This window comes from Felis catus, chromosome B2 (genome assembly GCF_018350175.1).
Source record: "Felis catus isolate Fca126 chromosome B2, F.catus_Fca126_mat1.0, whole genome shotgun sequence".
Lineage (NCBI taxonomy): Eukaryota > Metazoa > Chordata > Mammalia > Carnivora > Felidae > Felis > Felis catus.
The window spans coordinates 50,497,150-50,523,175 of NC_058372.1; the positions used below are offsets into that span (position 1 = coordinate 50,497,150).

The following is a 26,026-nucleotide window of genomic DNA, read 5'->3' on the forward strand; positions in this document are numbered from 1 at the left end:
TAGTTCATACTCCTTGTCTTGACAAGTCTTAGAAATCAACCAGAAAACACATATTTCATGAACGAATCCCACAATACTAGACAAAGCATTAAATACCTCAGTGGTAGAATCTTCATCTTTCTACACCTCCGAAGCTCTTTTACCCTTAATCTCTGTTGCTTCATCCTCAGTTTTCAAGAAGGCATATGTGAGTTCCTAGGTAGGTGGGCTTTTCACATCTCTGCTGTTTGATAGGATTCAAGGACAATGAAAATGTAACAGTTAAGGCAGCAGAGGTGCCGAGAACCCCACGTAATGTGGGGGGAGAAAAAAAGCAGAGGCCATTTCCTTCCACAGACGGGACGAGTTCCTCACTAAGCATGGGGAGACCGGAATGGAGGAGGACCCAAATTCCTTGTGTGAAGAAGGAAGTTGTGCCTTCTGCTTGTTGTCATAATTTCGATTTATGTGTGGTTATGTTTTTGAAAACTCTTTCCCAAATAAATTCTTTCAGCAATTTACTAAAACAGTTATTTTGAATGGTTGTAAAAAATCTGGGTCACCTTTTTCTTTTCTTCCAGTTTTATTGAGATACAATTAACATATAACATTGTATAGGTTTAAGATGTACAACATAATGACCCGATATATGTATTACCGCCAAATTTTCACCACAAGAAGCTTACTTAATATCCATTGCTTCACATAGTTACAAATATTGTTTCCCTTGTGATAAGAACATTTAAGATCCACTCTCTTAGCAGCTTTCCAATATACAACGATACGGTACTATTAACCAGAGTCATCATGTTGTACATTACATCCCCAGAACTTAGTTTATCTGAAAACTGGAAGTTTGTATCCTTTGATCTCCTTCACTGAATTTTACCCCCCACCTCTCATCCCCCACCTCTGGCAACCACCAATCTGACCTGTTTCTAGGAGTCTGCATTTATTTTTTTATATTCCACGTGTAAGTGAGATCATACAGTATTTGTCTTTTTCTGTCTGACTGATTTCACTTAGCATAATGCCCTCAAGGTCCATCCATGTCATCCCAAATGGTAGGATTTCCTCGCTTTTGTGTGGCTGAATAATAGTCCATTGAATATGTGTGTGTGTGTGTGTGTGTGTGTGTGTGTACACACCATATTTTCTTTATCCATTCATCTGTTGATGGACACTTAGGTTGTTTCTGTACTTTGGTTATTGTGAATAACGTTGCAGTGAACATGGGAGTGCAGGTGCCTCTTTGAGATAAGGATTTCAGTTTCTGTGGATACACACCTACAAGGAAAATAGCTGGATCGCATGGTAGTTCTACTTTTAGTTTTCTGAGGAACCTCTGTAACTGTTTTCCACAGCGTCTGCACTAAATTACATTCCTGCTAGTAGTGTCCCAGGATTTCTATTTGGATCATCTTAAAGGACAGAGGTTTAGAAGCATCTCATTGTTGTAGTGATCCAAACCCATGCCCCTCATTTCTTCATTAAAATCCCACTCGCTGCTCTTGCCTGTCAATGAATACTGATGGTGGGGGTGGGGGGTATAGGTGAGGAGAAAGGGGTCTTCCTGACGTGAGTGGCATGTGGTGGAAGGGTAGCAGCTGTTAAAATCCACATGCACCTTCTCTTCGTAAAGATCACCCCCTGGATTTGGCCATAGTGGGTGACAGCTACTTTCGGCTGCAGGTGGTTCCACGGGAATCTGCTGGGAAAAGGGTTCTGAAGAGTTCTGAGAAGGGGAGAGATCATAAGGCCAGCTGGTCAAAGCAAAAGGATAATTGGGACAACGATTGTCATTAAGAGAATTTCTCCCCAAAGCAGTGTTTTTATTCCACGTTTGCCGATCATCGTAGTCAGAGAAGACTCCAGAAACAGGATGAAGCAGGTCCCCACTATTATAAATCCAACTACTGGACAATTTGCATTTCTCATAGAGTTTAGTGGGGCCCAAGGTAGAAGCAGGGTCTACCAGATCAGTGGTTCCCCCCAAACAATAACTCTTGGAGAAGAATAAGGAATCATTCAGTGACTTCTGCTGGGGAGTGTTAGCTATTAAACGTCCACCGTAACTACCAGGCAATTGGATGCCTTCCTGGATAGACCAAGTTAAAGGTAAACTTCCCCAACTTTGTGTTTCACCTGGAAGAGACTAGAAAGGAAAGTGAAAAGCTCACATTAATAAGTTAAGCAAATCGACACAACTACCACAGGCACCCAGAGTTACTCCACACAAATCAGTGCTCCGTCCGATTTTCCTCATTCCTCACATACTTGAAGCACAAATGCACAGGGGAGTCTTACCACAACTACTTAAAGCCTGAAAGAAGCTTCTTCCATTTCCACTCTAAAGCCTACTAACCAGTAAGAGTCGAATTACTCTTACTCCTTTTACTCTGAGGAGAGTGAGTGTGTTTAAAATGTTTCATCCTCAGGGCGCCTGAGAGGCTCAGTTGGTTAAGTGTTCAACTTCAGCTCAGGTCATGATCTCACAGTTTGTGAGCTCGAACCCCATGTCGGTCTCTGTGCTGACGGCTGAGAGGCTGGAGCCTGCTTGGGATTCTGTGTCTCCCTCTCTCTCTGCCCCTCCCCTGCTCACACTCTCTTCTCTTGCTCTCAAAAATAAACATTGAAAAAAAAATCATAAAAAAATAAAATGTTTCATCCTCAAGCACAAATCTGATATTCTAACTGCCTTTGTGAGGAACTTGCAAGAGACTATTTAAGAAGAATCAAGTCATGGCTTCAAAGATTTATATTATACTCAGTATAACTCTCAGGGGATCTCTCTCTCTCTCTCTCTCTCTCTCTCTCTCTCTCTCTCTCTCTCTCACACACACACACACACACACACACACACACACACACACACACATCACTTCCCTCCTTGACTTCCCTGTATTTTAGTGCTGTTTCCAGTCTGAGAGACTAGGGTTATTTATTTTTTTCCTTCAAGATTTTTCTCTGAACTCATGGGAATTTTGTTGAATCATAAATAGGACCTGTAGAATATATAAGTAGTAAATTTATTTTTATAAATGAAGGAAGTGTACTACCTTCCAGTAAGTCACAGGAAAAGCATCTGGTTGAGAATTAAGTTATCCTTTTGTTTATGTAACAAGAGGGTAGAGGTGGAGAGACCATGACCAGCCAGAGCGACTGGGAGGAAATGTCCTTCAACCTGTCCCATGGCTTGGAGAAGGGACGAGGGACCAGCCATTTGGTTTCAAGGACTCACATTTCCCTACAGACTCAAATGACAATTTTTTCCTATGTGAGACACATTTACAACCTCTAGGGATGGACTGACTCCATCTCTGTTCTCATGAAAAGAAATGTAGAGCCCTGAGCAGTAGTAAAATACAGGAATTAGCACCACTGTGAGGCAGACATACCCACAAACCTATGGTATGATGCCCACAGACCCACAGACTTCACTTCACAGTTTGGCTTTCCCACCCCAACCCTCCAGATGACCATTATTTTCAGAACAGTGGGTTTTTCATCTTGAGACAATGTGCTGAGGAAATATTCTATTTAGGGGAAGAATGGAAATTTGGGGGGAAAATTCTAAACACAAGGCTAATTATTTTGTGGAGATCATTTTAGGTTCCTTTCTGATAGAACCGAAAGATAAAGTGCCAAATATAGGTTAAGTACTAATCCAAATCTCTTTTTTCAATTGTAGTGGGGACGATGATTCTAAAAACATATGGAATTTAATGAACATTTGAGAACATACCACAAAGATGGTAGAAATTAAGAGGAAACCCCCAGATTCCATTTGTTTGGTGGATGCTAGTTTGTAGATGAGCTGGATAGTATTTTGACTTCATTGGGAGGTGGGAAGGGACCAGGGACATCTATTGCTCCCACCACATGGGTGGTGAGTTGTACGTTTTGAACAAATAGGGGGACATGTTACCTTTGTCTCTGGGCTCCCCTTCAGCTTTAAGGAGACAGAGGAGGATGCCGTCTGTGCCCTCTTCATTGCTCTTCTTGCCTCAGCTTCCAACTTGGTTTCTGGCTTGGGATGATCGTGTTCTCCCTTTGACTTATAGGAGACAGGGAGGTAAAATAAATAACAAGATTGTACTTCACGGTATATAAAGGCTTATCCTGTGCCCTGCCACCTGACGGGGCATTGTTGCCATTGATGACTGTCATGAGACTGATGAGACCTCTTAAACCCACCATGTGCTTTCCTGCCTGCCTTTGGTCATGGTGCCCCTTCCTCCCATGGTGCCTCTTGCACACCTGGCCAAGTCATATCCACAATGATCACAAGGGCCACTTTCTAAGTGCTTCCTATGGTACGTAGAGGATGCGATCACAAACACATGATCTCATTTTACCTTCAAGCACATTAGTATTACCACCATTATTACTGTCCCTCACTCAGAGTAGGAAACTGAAGCATGGAGAAACTGTACCAGCCAGGCAACCTCCTTAGCAAGTGGGGAGCCAGCTCTAGGACCTTCAGGAATTCTGTGAGCTGGCTGTTAAAAATGGCTGGTGACACCCTAGCAAATCAGGACATTCTCTTTCTGCAGGGACACTGATCCTGACACCCAGGCAGTCTGCCATCAGAGGCCACGCTCTATCCTGTTTACACCACCGCCCCCCGTAAAGTCCTTCTTAACATCCACATTTTATGTAAAACTGTGGGCTTAGGGGAGCAAAGTAACATGTCTAGGTTTACAGAGTCGGTTAGAGGTCAGAGCTGGTATTCAACCTCGGGTCTGTTGAAGCCGACTGCATGCCCCTGCACTGCGCTAGCCCGAGTGTGATAGGAGTACTGACAGCTGCCTCCCCCAAGAAGCCCGAGGCAGAGTCAGCTGGCTCCCTGGTACATGGTGCATCTGCTGAGGTATGGGTACAGACATCTGCTTGCCCAGCGTGGGCCTCAGGCTTGGTACAGGCTCTCATCCACCCGTCCACCTCCTGTATACGAAACTTCTCCCTGTGCTCTGTACACATTTCTTGAATGAAAGAGAAATGGCATCTCCTCACTCTAAATCCAGTCCAACCTGGAAAAATATGAAGCGTCCATCGTGCCTCCAGAAGTTGGTGACCGGGAAGCCCCCATGGCCTCGGCAAGGAATCAGCTTGAGAGGCCCATCACAGTTGGGACAGCGTTTCCCTGTAAGAGAGCAGAGGAGGGAGGCCATGTCAACTGACTCCTGAGTCTGTGCGACTCTAGCAGTGCAGGCCTGATTCCAGGATGGCAGAGAATATAGGTGGGCATAGCTTTATGAGCTTTCATCCCCTCCTGGGCATTACCCCTGACCCTAGGAGGCCTGGCCATTGAAGTGTCCCAGCCCAGGTCTCACACAAGGGGAAAAGGAAGCAGTTTCTTCCACAGCAGGGTATTTCACAGATCAGGGGAGAGCTCTTTGAGCAGAAAATCCCTCCCTACTTATTTACTGATACTTGAAATTCTTGGTAGAGAAGAGGAAAGAATTCTTTCACTTCATAATTAGAATTAAGGGTCAAGGAGCAAAGTCACAGGAGAGAAAGAGCACAGCCACGAAATTTTCATTAAAGTGTAAATGACTGATAGCAGATCCCTTCCTGAGAGCAGGTTTTAAAGACAAATTACAAGGACAGAACGTGAGGCAACTTGGGGGCTGGAGTGCGCAAGACACAGGGAATGCTGAACGTATCTGCTTCAAAATCCCAGGAACACGATAAAGGAAAACCAAGCAAACGTGATTATGGCATGGATCTAAAGGACGTGGAATGGAGTCTCATCTCAAACTTAGCCCTGCCGCTCCCACTCCAGATCAAGGCATTCACTGAGTTCATCTTCGGCCCCATTCCCCAAGATGGCAAGTGTGGCGAACAACTTTCCCCTAAACTTTCTGTGGGTGCATGATGAACTCCCGTCCGCCCCTGAAGTGACACGTCTGCTTTGTAACAGAGGCCTGGAGTCAGGTGCCTTGACCCAGGGGAGCAGTTTTACTGGTGGGTGCTCTGGGCACGGCAGATCCGTGGGGCAGATACTGGGGGTTGAGGAGGCTGGTCGGCTCTCCATAATGTGTTCTACATAAGGTACAACCTTGGTCTCCACACACTCCACACCCCTCGGGATGTGCTGGGATGTGCCGGGATGTGCTGGCCTCTGGGGAGGAGCCTCCTAGTGGACGTCAGCTTCCTCACTGTGCCAGGGGACCCTACTCACTCTGCTGCTTCTGCCGGGCTTTGTCGCAGATGGCCGGTCTCAGGTAGATCTTGCGCCCCTCCTCGGCGGAGCAGTCACGGCTGCACACCACCACGCCCAGGCAGGACTTCTTGAGGATGCGCGAGTTGTGGTTGTTGGTGTTGCGCATGGCCCAGCTGCTCAGGTGCCGCTGCGCATTCCTGTCCTCTGAGCTGTAGATGTGCTTCTCGTAGGAATCTGGCCACTCCTGGAACCAGTCGGTCTTTTTCACGTTCTGACAGAAACACAAACAATGTTGCTGTATTTTAAGCGAGAAAACACAACTGTTCATAGATGCGAAGATGGTTTGGCACCAAGAGCTGCCGAGAGACCTTTGGCAAAGACCAACCAGGGTTTCGTTCTGACGGCAGGATCTGGGCACAGCGCGGCGGCAGGAACAGAAGATGCTGTGTCTACAGAAGACTTGCTCCCCGGACCAAAATGAGTTGTAATTTCAGAAGTTGGAAGTCTCCCAGCTTCCCCTGAATTCTACCCCACTGATGTTTCTCTAGAACTTGGTGATAAGACTTAACTGACCATTTCCCACTAAGAATTTTTGAGGGTGAGGGGTTTCTGGGTGGTTCAGTTGGTTAAGCATCTGACTCTGGTTCAGGTCATAATCTCATGGTTTGTGAGTTCGAGCCCTGTGTCGGGCTCTGTGCTGACAGCTCGGAGCCTGGAGCATAGAGCCTGCTTCAGATTCTGTGTCTCCTTTTCTCTCTGTCCCTCTCCTGCTTGTGCTCTCTCTCAAAAATAAATAAATAAACATTAAAAACAAAGAATTTTTGAGGGTGAAGTAATATTTTTGTGCTCTTACACAATCACAGTGGAAAACATCGTGGCAGGGTAGTGAGATAATGTCTCATACCACACTGTAGATACCTTATTGGGAATGCTAAGGGTTTAGGCAAAGGCACCAGAGATAAGCATTGGGAAAACTGAGGAGGCCTGGTTAGGGAGGGTTCTGAGAGCTGCTGTCTCTCCTGGGGAGATTGTCTTCCTTTTTCTCTGCTAGCATATCCATGGGCCTCAAACAAGGCAGAGGAATAAGGAAGAGTTTACTTTGGCTGGTAACTTCTGTTTATTGCCCAGCCACTGGCAGTATTTCCGATACATGAACATCTAAGCTCTCCTCAAAAAAGTCAGAGAGACATTACATTCAATCTTTATAGCGTATGTTGTTGGGCTTTCTCTGCTTCTGTTTCTTCATCTGCAGAAGGATAATGAGACCTGCCTACCTCAAGAGTGGTTCCGAGAAGATGATAATATATAAAAATACTAAGCACAGCACCAACCATGGATTACACTCTAAATAAATGTTAGTCACTGATGCTGAGCCTCACATTCCTTTGGCCCTTTGGTGCATAGATCCTGCATTTGACAGATCCCTCCTAGTTCTTAAGAATGACAATCAAAACATAAAAGACTCTTAAAAACTGAGAATAAACTGAGGGTTGATGGGGGGTGGGAGGGAGGGGAGGGGAGGTGATGGGTATTGAGGAGGGCACCTGTTGGGATGAGCACTGGGTGTTGTATGAAAAACAATTTGGCAATAAATTTAATATTAAAAAAAAAAGAATGACAATCATTAAGTAGTCTCCATACTCAAGCTTAGATTGTGTCCATCCCCATAGCCCTCAGAGACCTGGCATGATATAAGACTTTTCATCAAGAAGATTCTAAAAGCTCAGAGAGAAGATTCTATAAGGTTCACAAGAAGACAGGGTGCTTCTCCTTTGATTCCCCAACAAGAAAGCACAAAATAGACTATGAGAAAAAAGCATTTTAGAAGGAAAAAAGCAAACATCAACATTAGAATGGAAGGGCAGCATGGGAAAGTTGGTGTTTACTGAGTTAGATCTCAAGTTTAGAACATGCCAAAGAACTTCGTAACACAAGACCCTGGGCAAGTGACTTTGTCTCTGAAGCCTCATTTTGCTCTTTTCTAAAATGGAGACAGTGAGGGGTGCCTGGGTGGCTCAGTTGGTTGAGTGTCCAACTCTTGATCTCGGCTCAGATCACGATCTCACGGTTCGTGAGTTGAGCCCCACGTTGGGCTCTGTGCTATCAGTGCAGAACCTGCTTGGGGCTTTCTCTCTGTCCCTCTCTCTCCCTGCTCCTCCCCCACTTGGTCTCTTTCAAAATAAATAAATAAATAAACTCTTTGGACAGTGATAAAACATTCTTCAAAAAATACTGTGAAGAGCAGATGTGTTGTAAACTGTAAGTTTCCTAAAATGACAGTTGCCATTTGAATGGAATGTCATGGGAACAGACAAGAATCTGAGGAAACATAAATGAGAGGTTTCACGTACATGAGGTATAGTGCTAGTTAACAGTTAAGAGCTGGGGTCTGCAACCTAGGGTCCATGGGTCAAATCCAGCCCACTATCTGTTTTTGTAAATAAAGTTTTATTAGAACACGGCCATGTTCATCCATTTAAGTGTTGTCTGTGGATACTTTCACACTACCACGGTAGAGTCAAGTAGTCATAGCTGAGACTGTCTGGCCCATTACAGGATGTTTCTTAATTCCTGGTTAAGACCTATGAGGCAGGGGCGCCTGGGTGGCTCAGTTGGTTAAGCGTCCAACTTCAGCTCAGGTCATGATTTCACAGTTCGTGGGTTTGAGCCCCGAGTCGGGCTCTATGCTGACAGCTTGGAGCCTGGAGCCTGTTCTGGATTCTGTGTCTCCTTCTCTCTCTGCCCCTCCCCTGCTCACGCTGTCTCTGTCTCTCAAAAATAAATAAATGTAGAAAAAAAATTAAAAAAAAAAAAAGACCTGTGAGGCAGACAGCCTTGTGAAGTCTTAACAAAGTTCCTTGTCCTCTCCGTGCCTCCACGTCCTGCTCTGTAAAACAGAGGGAACAGGAGTACCCAACTCATAGGGATGTTATGAGATTGAATGAGTTACCATACACAAAGCATTTGAAACAGTGCCTGGAGCATAGCAAGTTCTGTACCAATTTTAGCTATTATTACTTTACTAGATCTGAGGCCACAAGCAGTGTTGTTGTAAGAGCCACTGACTTTCAGGAGAGAGAAGACCCACAGAGATGTCACTTCATGCTTTCAACTTTGCCAAGCCAAATGCAAGATGGGCATCCAAGCCCCTATAAAGCAAAAGCTTTAGTGGCACAACTTCTTCCACAGCCTTCTTTCTCAGAACGGCACAGGTGAGCCCTTCCTGTGCCACACTGTACCTGTCGTGGTGTGGGAACAGGAAGCTGTGCAAGGAGAAGGCAGTGTGGTGTTCAGAGAGTCCCCTCTGCTCCACAACAGAGCTTCCAGAAAACACTCATGCCCAGGCTAAGGTGCAGAATGGACTGTGGGCTTTTTCCAGGTCTTTCCTCCTCCCCCAATTCTCTGGTAATTCTGAGCTAAGTAAGTTTCACCTCAGGCAGCCCCACTCCAGCTTGTTCTACCCCCCACCCCTTCTCTTCCTTCTAACCCAAGGCTCTAAACAATGCCCTCTTGTTTTCTGTGGTCACAGTAATACCACAGAACACATAGTATTTATCTTCTGAAGTAATAAAAATTCTGGTTAAAACATTAAAATGTGAGGGCACCTGGGTGGCTCAGAGTGTTTGACTCTTGCTTTCAGCTCAGGTCATGATCTCACAGTTTGTGGGATGGAGCCCCAAGTTGGGCTCTGCACTGTCAGCTCGGAGCCTGCTTGGGATTCTCTCTGTCTCTCTCTCAGAAATGAACTTTAAAAAAACATTCAGATGTGGATCTTTAACAATTTGGACTATAAAGATCTACTGATGAATTTAAATTACTCAAACACAAAGCACAACAGTCAGGGTAGCAGAGAAAAGGGCAAAGCAAACTTGTAGAAAAATGGAGATTTTCATTTTAAAGGTGAGTGGCCCCTGCAGGCTGGTCAGCACCATAAACCCCACAAACCAGGAGGGGAACTTATACGTACAAGTGTCTCAGATGTTCGGAGGAAGAAGTGATCTCCACTGTATTCCCCCCCAGGTCAGTTTAATGTATCTCTCTTGGAAGCTTCCTCTTTGACTTATGGATTATTTAGAAATAGATTGCTTAGTTGCCACGTATTTGCAGATTTTCCTATTTCCTTTTGCTATTAATTTCTAGTTTGATTCCTTTGTAGCTGGAGAACACTGTGTGTTTTCAATTATTTTGACATTGTTGAGGTTTTAGAGCTTACGGTATTTTCTACATTTGACTGTCTTTTTTTTTAAACACTTTTTTTTTTAAGTTTATTTATTTATTTTGAGAGAGAGAGAGAGAGAGAGAGAGTGAGCATGAGAGCAAGGGAGAAACAGAGAGAGACGGGGAGAAAGAATCTCAAGCTGGCCCTGCGCTTGTCAGCTCAGGGGCCCAACACAGGGCTTAAACTTGAGAATTGGAAGACGATGACTTAAGCCAAAATCAAGAGTTGAACTCTCCACTGATTGAGCCACTCAGCGGCCCCATCTTTTCATTTTTTAAGGTTTTTTGTTTGTTTGTTTTTGTAATCTCTACACTCAATGTGGTGCTCAAACCCATGACCTGGAGATCAAGAGTCACAGGCTCTTCTGACTGAGCCAGCCAGGTGCCTCTACATTTGACTATCTTTTAAGCTTTTTTTTTCCCCCTGATAGCCTCTCTACTGACAGCCTACTCTTCCAGTTTCATCAGTAATGCAGTAATAATTCTGACAATGTATGGACTTGAGAAAATTACTAGGAGTAAATGTATTCGTATCAAGCTACTCTCTATGCCCAGTCTTCTGAGTCAGATGCTTACTGGATGTGGAAATTAAGACAAAACCCAGATTCCAATAATTCAAAGGAACTCAGGTGTCAAATGAATGATAGTGATCTCTGAAAGCCTTGTAAATTTAAGGCACCAGACAGGTAAAATTTAAAAAGAAAGAATAATCATTTCTTAATCTTGTTTAGCAAATCTCCATAAAATATTTTCTTCTTTTCAAGAGATCTGTTTATTTTAATTTCTAACTTTTCATGAGTAACTCTTTGTTTTTCCTCTTGGTTAAGAAGTTTATAATTTAAAGGGAATACTCTTAAGGTTTCCAACATGTAAATCTAAGTAATTTATATTTTATAATCTCATGGGTAACATCACTGGGGGTTTAACTAACATTTCTATGACTTCTCTAATTTTTTTACTAAGAGATCTAATCCTCTCACTAAAAATCTTTGCAACTCCATGTAATTCTGGAGCACCCATCCTTCCTCTTTCTGCTTAGTTTAACTACTTAAAGTTCTAATAGAGTCCCTGAAGAATTAAATATATACTATTATATAAAACTAATACAATTAAAACCAAAATTCTGAAATAAGGCATCAAAACACCTACATTATCATGTTGTTACTTACATTAAAATAGATTTCACTTAGAATATAATCCACTCTCATATAAAGCAATTATCTGCAGATTTTCTTTAATGCTAAGATTAGCTCAATTCTTTTTTTAAAGTTTATTTTATTTTGAGAGAGCATGCACAAACTTGCATATGCAAGTGGGAAGGGGCAGAGAGAGAGGGAGAGAGAGAGAATCTTAAGCAGGCTCTATGCACAGCATGGAGCCTGAACTGGGGCTCGGTCTCACAACCATAAGATCATGACCTGAGGTGAAATCAAGAGTCAGATGCTCAACCGATTGAGCCACCCAGCCTCCTCATAGCTTAATTCTTTATCATTAATGTTTACAAATAAAACAGGGATAGCAAACAGATATGCCTTTAAGCAAATCAGATAAGAGTGAAAAAATTAGATGTTACTTATGGAACACAGGGAAAAAAAAATTTGACCAGCATTTTAATTTACATACAACTTTTCAGGAACTTAGCTCTTCTGGCCAACTGGAAACCAAACTTCAAGTGTTATGAAAGGAAGAAATTCAACTCAACAAAATGTTTTCGAGTTAGCTCACAAATAACTTCTTAGGCTAACACTGCAATTTCCTACCTTCATTAAAGGGACAAAACTCAAAACAAAAATTTCCTTATTTGCTTGGACAACACTAAGGTGGGCCAGAGTACCCCACTTTCCATATTCTTCATCACCTACCTCTCTCTTCTCTTCTTCCTTCCCTTTTCTACTCTACCTGACTAAGCAAGGGACCTTCTGGAAGGCACCCAGAGAAGAGTTTCTCCTACCACAGATGCAGTAATGTTGCTATCCCCATCACACCAGAAGCATGGGATGGCAGAATTGGCTCCAGCAGTGGGGATTCGATGACCAAGGGGGCCCAGCATAGATCAAGGAGAACACCAGCAAGGAGGACAAAGTCACAGGTGGCCCTGTCAGACCAACAATGCCTGATCATGCAGGCAGATAATAATTGACAAGAGATCCAGAATCTGGTTTACCTGTTAGCTTCTTTAGCACCAAGACACATTTGATTACGATTACTGGCTCATTGTGATTACACTAAGCCACATGAATTCACTGAAAGAGCTCAAAGGTTCACCTTTGCTTACGAGTTTAAGGCAAAGACAACCTTGCTGGCTAAAATCATGGTCCAGGAATTAACTAACTGAAGACATGGCTTTTTTTGTGGTTGACTCACTAGGTTTTAGGTTGGCCTGTATTTATGTTTAGCCCATGTATATTTTTTAAAAATCTTTTCTCTATGAAAGAATGTACTTAAACCTTGCGATTTTGTGAGTTAATGACTTTGTGTGGCTTTGGCCATGGATTTTTTTAATTTTTTTTTTTTTAACGTTTATTTATTTTTCAGACAGAGAGGGATACAGCATGAACAGGGTGGGTCAGAGAGAGAGGGAGACACAGAATCTGAAACAGGCTCCAGGCTCTGAGCTGTCAGCACAGAGCCTGACGCAGGGCTCGAACCCACGAACTGCGAGATCGTGACCTGAGCTGATGTTGGACGCTTAGCCGACTGAGCCACCCAGGCGCCCCGGCTTTTTTTTTTAAAGTAAGCTCTAACATGCATCCCAATGTTTACAGCAGCAATATCAATAATAGCTAAATTATGGAAAGAGCCTAAATGTCCATCAACTGATGAATGTGTATATATATATATATACATTATATATATATATATACATTATATGTATATATACATTATATGTACATATATACATATGTACATATGTATATATGTATACATATGTATATATGTACATATAATATATATATATATTATGAAATCTTGCCATTTGCAACAACATGGATGGAACTAGAGGGTATTATGCTAAGTGAAATAAGACAAATATCCTATGATTTCACTCATATGTGGAATTTAAGAAACACAACAGATGAACATAGGGGAAGGGAAGGAAAAATAAGATAAAAACAGAGAGGGAGGGAAACCATAAGAGACCCTTAAATGCAGAGAACAAACTGAGGGTTGATGGGGGGGGGGGAGAGGAGAATGGGTGATAGGCATTGAGGAGGGCACTTGGGATGAGCACTGGGTGTTGTATGTAAGCAATGAATCATGGAAATCTACTCATGAAACCAAGAGCACATTGTATACACTGTACGTTAGGTAACTTGACAATAAATTATATTTAGGAAAAAAAAAGACCCAAGTGAAAAGTTATGAATGAAAAAAAATAGAAAAAGTAAAGTAAGCTCTATACCTAATGTGGGGATTGAACACACTACCCTGATATTGAAATCTGCATGCTTTACCAATTGAGCCAGCCAGGCACCCTTGGTCACAGGTTTAATCTGAACACTGCCCCTGCATAGGAACAAAATGATTCAGGGTTTGTCTGCTGTGGTGCCACTGGAACACCCTGTATTTGTGCTCACAGAAACTGGCACCCTGCTGAAGTGGCTACTACTTAGGAAGCAAAAGAAGTGATTCCCTTCCCAATTTTCAACCAACAAAAAGAAAAAAAGAACTCTCCTAGGTATTCAAGGCTGTCAAGTGTTAGAGTCGTATTAATGAGATTGTGCTACTTTCCAGGAATTTGTAATTAACATTTTTAATGAAGGAAAGAATAAACCAACACCAGACATTTGCTGTTTGGACCAAGCAAACCCTAAAGCAATTACATTTGAACTTTTAAAATGAAAAATGTAATTTACGGAGAAATAAAACAGGAAAGCAAAATTGGTATATCATATTACCCTGGAATAGAGACATTTTATCAATGATGCTTTTGAGTAAGTTGAGTGCCTGCCGTTCTGGGTTGGGTCCCTGGGGGCTGGAGTAAGGAGAAATGGTATAAAAATAACCACAAGTTAGAGGAGCGACCAGAAACAAGTGAAATGAAGACTGATAAAGACATACATGCAGCTGAAAGAAGGAAGCACACATGAAACAAATAGAGGGGAGAGATGACTTAGCAAGGGCAAGTGGGCTCTGAGCCCTGGATCTGATCATGATCCTGTCCAGCCCCAAAAGCCTAGTGGCTGCCCACTTCCTAGAAAACAATGGAATCCTCTTAGGATAGCCTGCTTCCAAGCCACCTTTCCTGCCAGTAACTTCCCAAACATCCTGGCCGAATGCCTATGCACAAGCTCCCTCAACTGTAGAGGCTGAATAGCCTTCGGACATTGGTGACCTGCTCTACCTTGACTGTCCTGTTTGCTTCCTTCCCCTGCCCTAATCCTTTTACATTTTACAGCCTCTCCAGAGAAAGCCCTTTGCCAGAATCTCTGCCTTGCTTCCCATGCCCAAGGGGCCCTGAATTACAGACTTCCTCTTTCAAGTACCTCCAGCATTTTTCTGTATGATTTAGGTTCTCCGTTCAGGCACGGACCTTGTTACATTTGCCCAGATGATCATGAGCCCTTCCGTGACAGTTAACATAGCTTAATGGCCTCTGTATCCCTGGAGCCTGCTGTAGTGTCTGGCACATTCTAGTCATTTGGAAATGTTAGATGTCCTAATGAGGACGTCACCATTCACTGTTGCCAAAATTTAATCCATATATCTTGACATAACTGAGATGTACAAGGGGACATGGAATAGACATGGGTAACAGAAGATGCAATTAACATTCAGGTGACCATCCTGAAACTTGAAGCATGTGAGTGGATTAGCAGGAAAGAAATTGGTCTACAAGTTATAGGAATTTGCCTACACACTGCAGAAGTAATCATTCTGGCAAGAACACAAAATTATGAAAAATAAATTCTAAATTCCTTGTATGAATGTGACAAAGAATGACACTGGGGAAATCTATAACAATGACAAGCAATTGCATTTGATCCTTTAAACCACATTTTTTGTGCCCAAACAGGTGACATGAGGAACATTACTCGCCGGCAGGGCTCCACGGCCAAAAACAAGTCAGGCCAAAGTGCCTAACACAGCCTCCCCTTGGGAGCACTGCCATTGCATGGATGGAAGTCTTCAAGTCTGCAGCGAAGAAATCTGTTGAACTTTGTTGAATCTAGTGTTTCTGTTTCCTCTTTCTTTATATACCCACAAAAATACCTCGTCACTTATACTCTATAGAACGTACTTTGGGAAACACTGCTCTAAAGACTTTAGAGACTGAGGCAAGGTATATAAGGAATTACTATTTTCCTTTTACCGAGCAGGTAACTGAGACTTGAGAAAATCGATTTGTTTAGAGTCCCACAGATTCTAAGCAGTGGAGCCATTCGCTAATGAATTCCACATTTGTTATTTGTTGGCATGTTAACATGCCAGGCATTGTGTTAGCACTGGGCCCCCAGTTCTAGAGGGCAGGCTGCCTTCCTAACCTCAGGTCACAGAATCCTAGACCATTAGAACTGAAAGCTTCTATGAGACTAGTGAGTGCAACTGCCTCATTTTCAGAAGGGGAAAGGGAGTCTCAGTAAAGGTAAACAACTCCCTAAGGCTTTACAGGTTAAAAAAAGAGGCAGAACTGGAATCCCAAGCCAGGCATTTGTCTCCATACCCTGGTTTACACAATGTAACCGCTCAGCCTCCAGATATGCTCACAAAATATACAACTTAATCTGCTTGGAAATCTTTTTATTTTTCACTTCGGCTGGTTCTTGATAGGATTCCAGAGCCAGCACATACCCACATTGGGATGGTGTTGTTTCTGCTTAGAAAATATTAAGAGATTTTGCACTTTTAATCATTTCCCTGGCATATTTACAAGGGCACTTGAGGGTCACGGAGTTATTTCCATGAGCAATCAAACTTTTTGATTAACTATAAATGATACATTTTCAAAAGTGAATGTGTATTTTTGCTGTGAATTTCTGAATTTAATGTGTTGAGTAGCTGAGACTGTTTTTGTTTTGGGAAATTCGTGGGGGAAAATGAACTTTTATGAGCCCTGAATTTCCCTCCAGAGAAGTGGTTCTTCCTTTTGTCTACAGATCTGATGAATCATATGGATCTTCTGTCCCAGAAAAAAAAGTGCATGTTAGTACACAGTGTTCCCTCCCATTTCAGAGGGTTCTCCAGCCCCGTTAAAATCCCTGCTCTAGGATGTGACACTGTAAATTTTCTATGTATCTGCTTACTTCCACCTTGATATTTAGGACACACACCTTCTACTTGTGAACTACAATCAAGAAATCAAGAAAAGGACTAGGCATCAATATAGGTCCCTGAACCAGGAATAACTAAAATGTACTTTCAAGTTTCCCCGAAAACAGCTACAACAATCATAAACCATTAAGAGAAACCATAAGGACAAATCCTTACAATAGGTACTTATGTGATTTAGCTGTGGTTTATTTAACTATCCTTACATGAGTGGAAAGTAGGGTACACTTTGTGTCTTCCAGCTCCTCCAAGACCTACCAAGAGGTAATGGAGAGGGGAATTTAAGGAGAAAACAGAAACAAAAGAAAATCTTCAGTAGAGTGAAATTTGGAGCGATGTGGAAGTCTTTATTAGAACGAAATCTGGAATGGTTATAAATCAAGACTATGGAACCTCATTTTTTTCTCCTCCACTTGGGATAATCCAAATTTCTTGTTCCCTGGAATCAGGAAGACTAGCTTGACCTTTTCATTACAAGGTACTGCTGGTCTCCAGTCAACCTTCCCAACACCCTTTCCAACAACCTCCAAGGAAAGCATCCTTCAAATGCCAGAAAGGGCACCAGTTTTAAACAATTAATGTTTTCCACCAAATTAAGAATTAAAAAGTCAAGTGCCAAAAATGAAGGTAGAGAAAACATGAAATGAAAGTCACTCTGTCTCTGGAAAACACCCAGCATGTATGTACCATGTATTACTCAACAAAAGTTCTAGAAGAGCTGCTAAATCCCATGAAAGCACTATCATTTGGACGTTCCAGTTACAGATTTAATTTAAAATCATTACTATAGCAAATAAGGTTGTATGAGAACTTGTGTACTCTGCAGAGTCAATCTACGGGCAAATACTTTATCACAGATTTTATTCTACTAGCTAGCTAAGTTGGGGGCAACATCAGCCAAGCCAACTTTGAAAGAGAAAGGAAGTTGCATTTTCTTTGTTTCAGTCTATAACTATTGTGTGTGTATGTGTGTGGGGGGAACCTGATAAGTCAAAACCCACTCAAATTATAGGTCATGGCTTCCCCTCTTAAAATTCCTCAATTGGATGCCCAGCTGAAGCTTTCAGGAGAGGAATTTCCCCAGCTTGGACTCTCACCAATTTCCTTCTAGGTCTTAGCAAGTCAAGAGTCCAGCTTTATAGCCACATGCTGAAGGCAGATTCTTATAACAAGTACATACCTGTGGCAGCTTCATATCATTAATATCCCAGCTTAACACCTCTTTTTCCTCGGAATCAAAGTCCTCAGGCTCCATGATAGTCAGATCACCCACGGGTTTCTGTCTATCCAACTTCCCGCAGAAGTGGTTGAGATTTTGCTTTCAAAGGCGCTTCGTAGACTTGATCAGTCCACTCTTTATTCAAGCAGCTTAGACCTGGAGACTGATTCCTGACACTAAAAAAATAAATGATAGTAACACTGACCGTTAGAAATAAAAATCAGTGCTTGCCTGCTAGAAAAACCTGTTTCACTGACATTTTTTCAAGCACCAGCACACAAATAAAAACAATGTAGAAGCCATTAGTATCTTGTTGAAATAAAGCTTGACCATGGGGAATCAGAAGCACCATGATCATCGTTTTCACCTCAGGCGTGGGCTTCCTTTCTCACAGCTAGACGTCTCTAGGTTGGGAAAGCCTGAGTAGCAACCATTGTCATCTGCAGCCAATGACTAGAACCTTTTCCCCCATATTCCCTGGGGCAGGAGGAAGAACTGGCTTGGGGTTATTTTCATGGATACACTTTTGTACAGTAGCCAACATGTGGTTCAAGTTACAAGTGGGAAACATCACAACCAAAGGTATCTAGAAGTATTTTTTAAATCTAAATTGCCACAGAGATTATTTTCCCTCTCCTCAATAAATCCAGTGTGCACTTTGTATCTTCAAATATTATCAATGGATATCCTCATCAGATTCCTCTAAAGCCTTGGCATTAAAGACATTTTAGACCTGATAATTCTTTGCTGTGGGGGGTTATCCTGTGCATTGTAGAATGTTTAATAGCAGGGGCACCTGGATGACTCAGTGGGTTAAGCTTGTGACTCTTGATTTCAGCTCTAGTCATCATGATGTCATGGTTTGTGAGATAAAGCCCTGAGTCAGGCTCTGCGCTGACAGTATGGAGCCTGCTTGGGATTTTCTCTGTCTGTCTTTCTCTGCCCCTCCCCCGCTCATGCTCTCTCCTCTCCCTCTCTCTTTCTCTTTCTCAAAAATAAACATTAAAAAAAAAAAAAAGAATGTTTAGCAGCATCCTCGGTCTATGACCATTAAGTGTTAGTAGCAACCCATCCCATTGTTGTGACAACCAAAAATGTCTCCAGACATTGCCAAATGTCCCCTGGGTGGCAAAACTGTTTGAGAACTATTGCTTAAAAATAATGTTTCTACTATAACTCAAAGCACTCTTCAAGACTTTCCGATAGCAATCTCCTGCTTCCCTCCCCCCTCCAAGAAAATTCTATCTCACTTTACTTTGATTAAATTATTTATGTAAATGATAGACATTCAAAAATGTTTGTGCAAACTGCATTTCTTCTCCCCCCCCCATAGAAATACTGCTCTAGTTTCTAATTGGTTAAAGAGGATTTACAAAAAAGAAAAGAAAAGAAAGAAAGGAAAGAAGGAAGGAAGGTAAAAAAAGAAAGAAAGAGGAAGGAAGAAAAGAAGGAAGGAAGAAAAGAAAGGAAGGGTGTTCTACTCTGAGGAAAAATTAATCATTTTGCAGATGAAATATGCTTATTAGAACACTAAGTGAAACATGTTTACAAGCGTGACACTTCCACTGCTGGTGCCCTTGTAAAAGCAAGGGACATAATGATGTTACATAAAACAATTTAATAGTAAACTTGAACTAAAAGTTTAATAGTCTCCACCTTAGGAAGTTCATGAGCTCTGTTCCTTAGTTATGTACCTTTATTTAACTATATAACCCGCAGGACAAAACAGAAGAGACTCATAAATATGGAGAACAAACTGAGGGTTACTGGAGGGGTTGTGGGAGGGGGGGATGGGCTAAATGGGTAAGGGGCATTAAGGAATCTACTCCTGAAATCATTGTTTCATTATATGCTAACTAATTTGGATGTAAATTAAAAAATAAAATTAAATTTAAAAAAAGAACTAAAAAAAATCAAAACCAAAACAAACAAACAAAAACTATATAACCCCAATACTTGTCAATCACTGAGATACGCTGAGGGAAAGTATCTGGATAGAGAAGACTGTTGACCTGAACATATAACCATTACATATCAAGCTAATAGGGGTCTCTTCTCTCCCTATCCCGCCTACCACACTCACCTATAAACTAGTGGTCAAAGACTCAAAGAGCATGTAGTCCATCACCTTCATTTTATTTTATTAAAAAAATTTTTTTTCAACATTTATTTATTTTTGAGACAGAGAGACAGAGCATGAACAGGGGAGGGGCAGAGAGAGAGGAAGATACAGAATCTGAAACAGGCTCCAGGCTCTGAGCGGTCAGCACAGAGCCTGATTCGGGGCTCGAACTCACGGACCGTGAGATCATGACCTGAGCCAAAGTCGGACGCTTAACCGACCAAGCCACCCAGGTGCCCCGATCACCTTCATTTTAAACACTGCTTTGTAAGGTTAAATCCCCAGGAGTTTTATTTTTTTTTTTTTAATTTTTTTTAACGTTTTTTATTTATTTTTGGGACAGAGAGAGACAGAGCATGAATGGGGGAGGGACAGAGAGAGAGGGAGACGCAGAATCGGAAACAGGCTCCAGGCTCCGAGCCATCAGCCCAGAGCCTGACGCAGGGCTCGAACTCATGGACCGCGAGATCGTGACCTGGCTGAAGTCGGACGCTCAACCGACTGCGCCACCCAGGCGCCCTAAATCCCCAGGAGTTTTAAAACAAATTCTATGTTTGGGGAATAAATATTGAGTTACCGAAGAAATGCTGACACAGACAGACTTGAATTCCGAAGATTTAAATAACAAGTCTGTGAGACACAAAGATCAAGTGTAAATGTGATGGCAACAGTTTTATGTGCTTACCTCTTTAAACTTCAACAACAGTAACTCAGATTGTCTAAAATTTGTTATAGCTAATTGGAATAGATTGATCTTAAAAAAAAAAAAACACCTTGAATGACAAGATTCGTATCTCAAAAATTCTAAAGCACTGTCGCATTTTCAGCCTATGCAACATAGACATAATTCTTTTGTTTTTAAATTAAGGGGAGGGTAGAGGCACCTGGGTGGATCAGTTAGTTAAGCACCTGACTCTTGGTTTAGGCTCAGGTCATGATCTCACGGTTCATGAGTTTGAGCCCCAAGTCAGGCTCTATGCTGACAGTCTGCTTAGGATTCTCTCTCTCCCTCCCTCTGCCCCTTCCCTTCTCTCTCTCTTTCTCTCTCTCTTGATCTCTCCCTCTCTTTGCCCCTTCCTTTCTCTCTCTCACTTTCTCTCAAAATAAATAAATAAATTAACACCACACACACACACACACACACACACACACACAAATAAATTAAGGGGAGGGGAATAACAAATCTTGCTGCATGAAAGCTACATTGCTCTTTTGATTTTCTCAGATATAAATTTTTGCCAAATGAACAAACATTAATTTACTATTTCCCTGAAAGTTAAGAACAAAACATAGTGAAGACTGCAGCCTTTCAAAAATAAACAACTCAACTCAGTTTTCCTCCAGAATTAAAGAAAATAAATCGTAAAGACTTCCTTTTTTTTTTCTTTTTTAAAACAAGTTGGGCCAATGTGTATTCAGATTTCATCATTTCTACAGAGAACCAAAGGAAGTAAAACAAATGAAATTCAGTAGGAATGGGGTGCCTATGGTCCCATTCCTTACATTCGCCTCTCCGCAGGATTTGTGGCTTCCTTACCTTCTGACTTCTTCTGGAGATGCAGCCAACACTGTCATAAAAATCTCATCTCTGGTTCAGGTCCCAGCAGCTTCTGGTCATTTTCTACGCAGGAGCTGCTGTTCCCTAATCCAGGTCAAGGTACGCTATGCTAATGAGCTCTGGCAGCAGTCCAATCAAAATCCAGATGCTCTCAACGTCATCAGATAGGGAAGAGAGATCCAGGGAGTTACTTAACTAGTCCAATTGTCCCCAGTCCAATTGTGATGGATATCCTATAATTCACCCCTAAACTCTTCCCTGCTTTATGTTAAGAGGGGATTTTAAATGAAATGGGCATTGAAAAGAGCCTCATGAGGAAGTACAGGTGTTTTCCTGCTCATAATTCCATAGGTTGGGCCCAAAGCAGATGGATTAGCAGTAGATTCTAATTCTCCTACCACTTACCCCTGCCTGTGTATGAGAGAGAACAGACAGACAGAGGTAGGAAAATATCATGCAAATGGAACTTACTGGGATAGATATTAGATTGCAAACATTCCTAAGCCAGAAATGCTAAAATGGTATTTTATATGTACCAATGATGCCCCCGCTAATTCTGAGTGTTCCAATCCTCTCAAATCATACCATTCTTGGGGCAACTCAGTGGCTCAGTCGGTTGAGCATCTGACTTTTGGTTTCAGCTCAGGTCATGATCTCACAGTTTGTGAGATCGAGCCCCACCTTGGGCTCCATGTTGTCAGTGCGGAGCCTGCTTGGGATTCTCTCTCGCTCTGCCCCTCCCCCACTAGTGCTTTCTCTCAAAATAAATAAATAAAAACTTTAAAAAAATAATACCATTCTCCCTTCTAGAGATGTCCTCAGCCATCTGGGCACAGCCTAAGTCAGTTCAGCCCACCTGCTATGTCCCAGGCTGTCTGCAAGGCTCAGGGAGAATTAAAGCCATGAAGAAGTTTAATAGTGGAGGGGCACCTGGGTGGCTCAGTAGGTTGGGCGTGAGACTTCAGCTCAGGTCATGATCTCATGGTTCCTTTAGCTCAAGCCCCACGTTGGCCTTGGTACTGTCAGCTCAGATCCTGCTTTGGACAATCTGTCCCCCTCTCTCCATGACCCTTTCCTGCTCACACTCTCTCTCAAAAATGAATAAACATTAAAAAAAAGTTTAATGGAGGAAAAGATGAATAATAACACTAAATAAGCCGAAGATAACATATGGTATAGAGGCAGTCTAGAAAGAAGATCAAAGGGGAAGGTATGAAGCTGGAGGGAAAGTAATCTAGGGAAACTTCTTCCACCATTGTGATGCCTGATCAGCCTTTTGAAGGACAAACAGATATTTGTCAAGGCATCAAAGAATGGAAAAATATGTTCCAGGTAGTGGCAATACTGTGGGCAAAGGTAAAGTGGTGTGGAAAGTGCAGTGTGCTCAGAATTAGAAGTAGGTGCCTGTCAGGAAGGTCCTGGCCATGTAAGACAGACTGCGGAGGAAGGGATGAGCAGGCCAGAGGGCAAAATCCTTGGGAAGATGCTTGGCAATCTTTGGCAATGTTGAGAAGATTTCTCACTAGTCTTTCAGGTCATGAATGAATTTCTCTTCTGCCTGGAGGTTGGGACCCTGAAACATTTTCTAGTGCTTTATCTTACTAATTTGATCTGCTTTTTGCAGTCCCTCCTTGGTCAGGGAGTTCTTTCAACATCCCCAAATATGCTGTAGCAGGACAAAGCCTACTGCTGTGCCAGCTGGCAAGACAGAAAGGTCTATATGGTTCAGTTCCAGAATCACAAAGCAGGGCCAAGAATGGCTTTTAGACCCAAGAGGAAATAAATTGGTAACTGGCACACCGATCATGATAATCTACTCCCTTAGGTCTTCTGCCATCCGTGTCTAAATCCTATCCATCCCTTAGGAACCTCCCAAAATGCCACCTCCTTATGGATCTTCCCATATTATTCTAGAACGCATGGTTTCTCATTTCTATGGTGTTCCAGAACTCTTAACTGAATGACATGCTGTCTTAGATCACTTATAACTAACATCTTTTTCTAATTATAAAATAAAGTCATAATCTTTTTTTAAAAAATCATGTTCTCATCTCCTAGATATCCCCACTGTTAATATTTTGGTCATGTCCTTTCAGACTTTTATTTTCCCCTACATACATCACCAAACATAGATATTACTTTGCAGAATTATAAGAGTATATGTACATACTATTCTGTGAACTCTTCATGAGTTTTAGTCCTGGCCCCCCAGCTAAGCTGCTAGTTTCTTTACGGAGAAGTTGGTATCTTCCACTTCCTGTCTCCTCACACAATGACCTGCTAGAACCCCATTTCAACATCACGTCTATCCTCCTCCCAATAACCAACCCTCCTCCGACACAGGAAGGAACCGAGGAGCTGTCTCCACACTCTGATTGGGCTGTGACCTAATGTCCCAGATTGGTAACAGCACTTCTACTTTCTTAAGGCCAACGTCCTACCTTTTTAGTCAGATTCTCCTAAATGGATCTCTGTCATTGTTATTAATGACAACAATAATCATCGCTGCTTCCCTTGATGGAACTCTTACAATGTTGGCAGGTGCCATGCTAAAAACTTGATCCTTACAGCACCCCTATGTGGTAGATGCTATACTCATTATACCCCCTTAACAGGGGAGTTAATCAAGACTTACAGAAATGGTATCTCACAAGCATGGAGGTGGCAGAGGTGGGGCAGAACTTAGATGAACCCACTGGCCATGGTCCTACATGAACCATCCAGTGCTGTTCAGAGTCTGGAGTCTTTGTCTCTGCTCCCATATACTCAGAGCTCCACATCACTCTTTTCAGTCTCTGTCTCCTCCCAGAACACAGGAATCCTGCTCTAAAAGTCAGGTGCCCAGAGGCCCTATTGCGTGGTGACTGATCACAACCACAGAAGCTTGGATTTCTCAGTACCTCTGTCTTGCGTTCCTGGTCACTCTGGGGCCTGCCTCTTGAGGTCATTCTGGTTTCTTTCATTGGTGGGGTGCTTTAGGCATTTTTTAAGGATAGTTCTTCTCTGTATAGGACTGTCCCATAAAAATACTGTTTCCCTAGACACTGAAGTCCAGAAACACATCCAAGTCACAATGTCAACCATAACCTCCTACCCTTATATTTCCAAATGTTTAAAAAGGGCCAGGGAGAGAGCGGTATTGTACTGCTTCTGCTTTAGGACAAGTATGCCAGACCCTCAAAGTAGGCCCTCAAGGTCTAGTTGCTTGCCTAGACTACCACCTGTGGTTTCCAATTCATAGCCTTCAGATACCTTGCTGTACTAGATGAATGAACTTTTCCAGTATCTACAACTCTGTCGATCCTCCCAGTGCCTACCTTATCTCAACAGAAGTTCCAGGCCCTAGCTCCACCCATTGTCTGGTCCCTCTACCATGAACTAAGCCATCTATTTAACCCTTGTTGTATGTCCAGCATTGTTCTAAACATTGAATCCTCACAATGGCCTCATGAAATACAATATTATTAAGCTACATTAGTCTGAGAAACTGAGGCACAGAGGGGTTAAGTAACTCAATCTCTACAATATCATGAAGTAGCCAATCTCTTGGCATCAGTAATCTGATCTTGGTCAAAGGAGAAATATCAACTAGAAAACTATGATGTTAAAAGGCATTCCCTTCATGGTAGAGTAAATCTCTTTGACACACAAGCCCTTTCTGGTATCAACTATCCCTTGCCTCCTTACCTCACCATTTTTTAGGAAACTGCTCTTCCCCCAAAGGCTGTCCATCAGAGTTTTCTGTTCCTCCCAGCATGGGACCCAGTCTGACCTACACTATGCTTCCCTAGAATTTCCCAAGTCAGAGGTGGAGAGATTGCTCTTTCATTTCAGATGCCAAATTGTAAGCCTGGCTTCAGAGCTGTATGGCTATATCTCTGCTGTCACATGGCAAAATCTGAGCAACGGGGGTGCCTCGGTGGCTCAGTTGGTTAAGCATGCACACACATGGGGGAGACTCTTAGTTTCCACTCAGGTCATGATCTCACGGTTAATGGGATCGAGCCCCACATCAGGCTCTGTGCTAACAGAGCAGAACCAGCTTGGGATTCTCTTCTCTCTCTGTGCAGAAGAAGACAGACAAAGGGAGAGCAAGGAATGTGACCTGCATTCAGGCAAGCCTGTGGCCAACTCCAATTCTCTTATTTGGAATTATAGGATCCACAAATACCACATACACTTTCACTCCTTTCAATGTAGATCTTCAATTTGCACCTGTTAAAGATCACCTCACGCATCTCCCATCTAGGTAAGCCTAAAGTTAGCTCAGATTTCAAAATAAATCATTCTCCTTTTATTTATCCTTTGAAAGGTGGGCACCCAAAGGAACTCATCAGATACCCCTTAAAGTCAGAAAAATGCTTCGTAATATCTCACCTGAGTCAAATGTGCAGGACACAAAGAATTGTCATCATCAGCCCAATTAGACACTAAACCAGCACATGCATTTTTTTAAAAAAATGTTTACTTATTTATTCTGAGAGAGCGTGC

General features: G+C 42.4%; 1 protein-coding gene across 4 annotated transcripts in view; it reads right to left on the reverse strand.

Annotated features, from left to right (window-relative positions):
* The window catches only part of GCM1 (glial cells missing transcription factor 1), a 98,943-nt gene that overhangs the window by 49,494 nt on the left and 23,423 nt on the right, over positions 1-26,026 (reverse strand). For 2 of the 4 annotated variants that reach the window (XM_023254062.2, XM_045057653.1), the window contains exons 2-6: positions 17,817-18,031; positions 6,167-6,419; positions 5,013-5,125; positions 3,908-4,036; positions 1,099-2,134 (exon numbers count right to left, since the gene is read on the reverse strand). In XM_023254062.2, coding sequence (XP_023109830.1) covers positions 1,397-2,134; positions 3,908-4,036; positions 5,013-5,125; positions 6,167-6,419; positions 17,817-17,891 — 1,308 coding nt within the window. In that variant the 5' untranslated portion in view covers positions 17,892-18,031 and the 3' untranslated portion in view covers positions 1,099-1,396. Of the gene's footprint in view, positions 1-1,098; positions 2,135-3,907; positions 4,037-5,012; positions 5,126-6,166; positions 6,420-17,816; positions 18,032-21,514; positions 21,620-26,026 lie in introns of those variants that run through there. The other 2 variants (XM_003986242.3, XM_045057654.1) reach the window with 2 other exon arrangements.